Here is a 6,134-nt window from a genome sequence, read left to right as displayed (position 1 = left end):
GAAAGCCTCAGCATCTGGAGGCATCATCTCTTTCCACCTCCCTGACCTCTTGGAACAGACGCGTGAGAGAGGAGAGCCCTGCCACCCTCCCAGGCTCTTACAGGACGTCCAGAAAGATTCAGTCCTCTGCTGGCCATATGATGTTTTAGTTTATCACAGAAGGGCTTAAGTAAAGAAATTTGAATTTTCTCAGCAAACCTACTGGCAAACTTTAGAAACCTGACCCTTTATCACAAAACACTACCTCCCAGGACCATTCCAAACAAGAGATTTCATCCAAATAATCCCCGATTATTGCAGGCCCAGCTCCAAGACCAAAGAAGGAGCTCCTAGGAGGAGCTACCCTCCCCAGTCTGTCCAGTTTCTGCCCTTCTGTGAGGAGGCTCAGCCAGGAGCATGCCGCATGATGGTGAGATGAATGGGGGAAGTAGGAAGAACAGGGTGGCATGAAGGGAGGGAATATTTCAGGGCTCTGCTTCTATCAGCATGGTTCCATCTGCCCTTGGCCAGAGTTCTGTGGGAGCTTTGTCCAGTCACTCCTTCCCTGCTCCACCCTGCTTCCCTTAGATCAGGAGGGTGAGAGCATATGGCCATTATGGCCATAGAGTAAAGACTCACCCATGAGCCGGCTCCCAAAGAAAGTGACCCTTGGAGCAGAAGGGCAGCAGTCCGCTGGGGGGAGGTCTTTCTCTATGGTGGGAAACCAAGCTTGAGGGGACTGAATAACCCTCTCCCAGAAGGGTCCTCCATGCCACAGGTCGGCTGAGGAAAGGAGAGATGTGGTGTGTAGATATCTCCTTTTCATGCCCAGGGATCAGCAGTGTCAATCAGCTGGGGGGGCTCTTTGTGAATGGTCGGCCCCTGCCCCTGGACACCCGGCAGCAGATTGTGCGGCTAGCTGTCAGCGGGATGCGGCCCTGCGACATCTCACGGAGCCTTAAGGTAGTGTTCTGGGACTTTCACCCAGTGAGGGAGAAAGGAGCAGGGAGAAGGGGCCCCTCTTAAGGCAAGAGTCTGGGACTGTTGCAGACTTGGAGGGCCTTTGGACTTGAGCTACTCCCTAGAAGATCCTCTTGGGGGCTGGGATGGGGAGCTTCAGGCACCTAAAGGTAAGGCTGGACCCTCGACTCTGTAGCCTGGTCCAGTAAGTCTCACTTCGCCTTGTAGCCTCCCTCTGTCCCAGGGACACTAACCCTCTGCCCATCATGCCTTACCTGTCCCTGCTTCTCACTTGACCCAGGTATCCAATGGCTGTGTGAGCAAGATCCTAGGGCGTTACTACCGCACAGGTATCTTGGAGCCCAAGGGGATTGGGGGAAGCAAGCCACGTCTGGCCACACCCGCTGTGGTGGCTCGAATTGCCCAGCTGAAGGGTGAGTGCCCGGCCCTCTTTGCCTGGGAGATCCAACGCCAGCTCTGTGCTGAGGGGCTTTGTACCCAGGACAAGACTCCTAGTGTAAGTGCCCTCCCCTCCCTGCACCGAGACTGGCAAACAGGCTGTCTAGGGAGAAGATCCCTTCTTACTCGGCAATGAGGACATCCCAGGCTGGGTGGCGGGGCTCCTGGACTCTCTTCTGACACATAAGTTTCTCTTCTGAGAAATGGTGGTGGTGGGACAGGTCAGGAGAAGAAAGCATGGGGACACAGATGAGGCTGCCCTTGGGAACGTGTGCCGGCGGGGACGGAAGGAGAGAAAAGATATTGGGGAAATATCCTCAGGATGCATCCCTGGGTCTGTGCACCATCTCCCCACTCAACATCCCGACACCCCCAGGTCTCCTCCATCAATCGGGTCCTGCGGGCACTACAGGAGGACCAGAGACTGCCTTGGGCACAGCTCAGGTCGCCAGGTAGGTCTTGGAGCTGCCCTCAGGGATAATCAGAGCCAAACCAAAGCATTTTACAGTTCTCAAAGCCCATTCTTGTTCTTTCTTGGATCACTCTCACAACAAGACAATAAGGAGGGCCTGTCAGGGAGTCTTCCCTCTCCTGGAGGAAGAAAATTGAGACTCAGTCAAGGGAAGTGACTTATACCAGCTAGTTGTTGGCAGGTCCTGGAACAGAACCCAGGTCCCCTAGCCCCTAGGTTCACAGGATCTGTGGAGGAAGAGGCAGGACTGGGTCTTCCACCCCCTCCCTCTGCCTCATACACAGCTTTGCAGGACATCCTTCATGCTCTATGGGGTCATGCAAACTTGGACTAGCCTTGCTGCTGTTTCCCCCAAGATTGTATTGAGCACACTTCCCACCAAGTGCCCCTGTAGCGACCTCCAAGGAACTATGAATGCCCCACCAGGTCAGCTCTGCTCTTACACCCATGCTGTCCCCAGTCCACAGCCCCAGGGACTCAGAGACCCCATCTGACCAGAGGAATCACCATCACAAACCTCTCACAAGCCTTTGTCCCCCTTTGCAGCTGTTTTGGCTCCAGTTCCTCGTACTCCCCACGGTGGCTCTGAGGCTCCCCGGGGTCTCCACCCAGGGACTGGCCACCGGAATCGGACTATCTTCTCCCCAGGCCAAGCTGAGGCTCTGGAGAAAGGTGCCAGGGCTAGAGTGGACAGTGGGTCAGAGGGTGCTCAACGTGACACATGGAGGCAGCACCCTGAGGCCGGGTGGCAAAGGCTGAGAGGTGGAGGCTGTGGGTGGCCCTGCCTTGGGGAGGAGGGTAGATTAGGGTCGTAGCAGGTGGGGAGTGGAGCCAGAAGGCAAGAGACATGCCCTGCTCCTCTCCCCACGCCCTTGCCATGTGAACCTTGATCTCTGCAGAGTTCCAGCGTGGGCAGTATCCTGATTCAGTGGCCCGTGGAAAGCTGGCTGCTGCCACCTCTCTGCCTGAGGACACAGTGAGGGTGAGTGAGCCCTGCCACATGGTATGTACAAACTACAAGGAGAAAGAGTCTGCTTCTAGGGCTTTGGGTTCCAGTGAGGTAGAGAAGGGGGCAAGAGGTAGAAAGAGATTTGTTTGGAGCAGAAATCAGAGACAAGACCCTCCTTGTTCCCCTTTTGCTGATAGCTCTTCTCTCCTCCGCACTCCAAGCCTTTGAGTTGAGGAAGACAGCAGAGGCCAGACTATGGAGGGAGAACGTCAGGTCTCAGGAAGGGTCTGTGCTCTGAGTCCAGGCCAGGAACTCATGGTGAGAGTAGCAGGTGCCACGCAGCAGAGAGCACAGCCAGGTCTTTCTGCCCTCCCTCAGGTCTGGTTTTCCAACCGAAGAGCCAAATGGCGCCGACAACAGAAGCTCAAGTGGGAAATGCAACTCTCAGGTGATTTCTCTGCACATCCATCCAGCCACTCATCTACCTTCCCAGTCACCCACCCACCTATCCATCCACCCATCCATCCATCCACCTCTCCATCCATCCATCCCCAAACAATTGCTTGGCACCTCCCGTGTGCCAGGCCCTGTATTAGATGCTGGGCACACACAGTCCCTACTCTTAAGGGCTGCACTGTCCCAGATTTACCCTCCCTGGGATTTAATCCTTCTTTCCCAGGCTCCCAAGGTCCTACCTTGGGGAGGAGGGCAGTTTAAGGTTGTAGCATCCATCTTCTCTCACTCCCACCCACCGAAGTTGCTGCCTTTCCTAGAACCCCCTTGCCATTCATTGCCACTTCCCGCTCCCTGGACCCCTGTTCTTCCCTTTGAGTGGATCCACCCTCCCCTTGTAGGTGCTTCCCAGGGTCTGACGTTAGCAAGTGCTTCCCCAGGGATCGTCTCTGCACAGGTATCCAGGAAGAGAGAAAAGTCTGTGAACTGGGAGGACTGAAGGGCTCACTGCTTCTCCCATTTGCAGTGAAGGCTCAGCTGGAGTTCACGACTCCCCTGGGCCCCCATAGTGCACACTTCCAGAAAGTGCCATCCTCACAGTCTACCATGTAAATGGTGCCCTCTGGAGTTGTATAGGATACAGCCTGGCGGGCGGGCAGCCCTGGGGTCCCAGTCCTGCTAAACAGGAAGTATCACTGGCAGCTGGGGGGTCTCTTCTTGCTTTTTCTAGCAGTCCCCTGGCAGTATGCCCACAGCAGCCCTGCCTGCCCTGGAATCCTTGGGTCCCTCCTGCTGTCAGCTGTGCTGGGGGACAGCATCAGAGAGGCATCTGAGTGACACCCCACCCCAAGCCTGTCTCAAGCCCTGCTGGGGTAAGAATCCAGGCCAGGCCTCATTCCTGCAGGGTGTGGGGAGGGCTAACTGATTCCTTGACCCACAGCAGGGCATGGATCTCTGGCCAGGGTCATCCAAAGAAACTTGATATAGCTTTCCTCATTCCCACAAAGTTGGGGAGACTAGTATCCCCTGAGTCTATAGTACCACTGATAGTGTAGCAGGGAAAGGGGGTGCGATTGGAATTTGAGTATATATATCTACGGTAGAGGACTGAAGTCTGCCCCTCTCTCCATCAGTGACTTTGAGGGGTGGAGTTGCAGCAACAAGCTCACCTTCTCTTCGTCCCTGCAGGCTACCTGCCCCCTACAGCCGAGCTGCCTGGATTCAGCACTAGCTTGCCATCCTTGCCCCTCCTGCCACTGCCCTCGTCGCCGGTCTTGGTGCCCATCAGGCCTTGCTCTGGCCTGGCTCCCCACAACTGCAAGGCCTGGAATGAGGGAGGAGGCCCAGAGTGGAAAGGAGATGGGGCAGGAAGGATCTGATACCGTCCTGCTTGAGCAGATCATTGCTCCTCCTCTTTCCTGCATCTCTTCCTCATCTGTGGACCTTGCTTGGCCCTGCCCTGTTGCCCCTCCTAAGCCTCCTGACAGGAGGCACTGGAGAAGCCATGCCCACCTTCTTACACTTTTCTTAAAAGGCCTCCACTTGTCAGTAATAAAAACATTTTTTTAACTAGCAGTAGTTCCTGTTGTACATCATGTTTTTCCCATGAGCACTCATACTCCCATCTCTACATTTAGTAATTACATACAATTTGCCCTATTTAGTCTATTTATCTATGGAACTATGCATGTATATATCCATCATTTATCTATTTAACGTATCTATTTATGTGTCTGTAACTATATATGTAAGTATCCCATCTATCTAATTTATGCATCTATGTATGTATGTTTCTACATATGAATGTATGTATTTATGTATCTATTTGGTATTTGGCTGCTCATATCCCCACACAGGTGCACACACACGCTCACACTGACAGTATGTCATGGCATGTCACCCCTAAGTCTTCCAGCATGGATCTCCAAAAAATAAGGATCTTTTCTTACATAATGACAACACCATTATCACATCTGAGAAAATTTACAATAATTCTTTCATGTAAGAAAACAGACTTTAGTTCCTTAATTGCATATGTACTTTTTGCATAGCAGCAAACAGAGTGGAAATGCCATCTTTCACATTCTGCTTGTCCCTTTATACATGCTCCTGGGCATGTCTGCTTGCTGCTCCTTGGCATTAAGTTCCAAACCCTCTCAATGTTGTCTCTCTGCAGAGAAATCTCTAGGCTCCTCCTGGGAAGCCTTGGGATGTAGGGAAAGAGAGGAACATGGGGAAAGGGGGTGGAGAAGGGGATATTTGGGATGGAGGGTGGGCTTCTCCCTCCAAATTCTCTTTTTTTTTTTTTTGAAAAATGTTTTCTCCCTTCACTGAGGGGTCTTGTTTTCCTTTTTCCTTTTTTTTTTTCTTTGTTTTTTTGCAGGGAAAGATTCACCCTAAGTTAACATCTGTTGCCAAGCTTCCTCCTTTTTTTCCTCCCCAAAGTCCCAGTACATAGTTGTGTATAATCGTAAGTTCTTCTGGTTCTTCTCTGTGAGCTGCCACCACAGCAAGGCTACTGATAGACCAGTGGTGTGGTTCTGTGCCCAGAAACCAAACTCGGGTTGCCAAAGCAGAGCATGCCAAACTTTAACCCCTAGCCCATCAGTGCTGGCTCAAATTCTTCCCCTTTTGAATGGCAGAGGATGGAATGATGATGGTGAAACAGAGCAGGGTAGGGGGGAGTGGGGCCATGTTTGTTTACTCCCATCTGGGACAGGCACTGGTCCAGAAGTTGTCCTTCAAGAGGTCTCTTTATCATCAAATACTCCACAGCTGTGCTGTTCAATAAGTGGCCACCAACCACATTTGGTTATTTAAATGTAATTAAAATGAATAATTAAGCTCTTTGCTGAAATTAAA

At 52.4% G+C, this 6,134-nt stretch overlaps 1 protein-coding gene across 1 annotated transcript; it reads left to right on the top strand.

The window, feature by feature from the left end:
* The first annotated feature begins 396 nt into the window (after nucleotides 1-396).
* Nucleotides 397-4,605, top strand: PAX4 (paired box 4). Its single transcript, XM_070517251.1, is given in 11 exon segments — nucleotides 397-409; nucleotides 812-942; nucleotides 1,241-1,456; nucleotides 1,775-1,850; nucleotides 2,417-2,542; nucleotides 2,770-2,852; nucleotides 3,198-3,267; nucleotides 3,674-3,729; nucleotides 4,003-4,161; nucleotides 4,479-4,535; nucleotides 4,537-4,605. Coding segments are annotated over 11 exon segments (1,056 nt in total).
* The last annotated feature ends 1,529 nt before the right edge of the window (nucleotides 4,606-6,134 follow it).

The sequence above is a fragment of the Equus asinus genome, chromosome 1, assembly GCF_041296235.1.
Source record: "Equus asinus isolate D_3611 breed Donkey chromosome 1, EquAss-T2T_v2, whole genome shotgun sequence".
Lineage (NCBI taxonomy): Eukaryota > Metazoa > Chordata > Mammalia > Perissodactyla > Equidae > Equus > Equus asinus.
The sequence above is the reverse complement of the archived record's forward strand: the minus strand, read 5'-3'. Positions and strand labels throughout refer to the sequence as shown.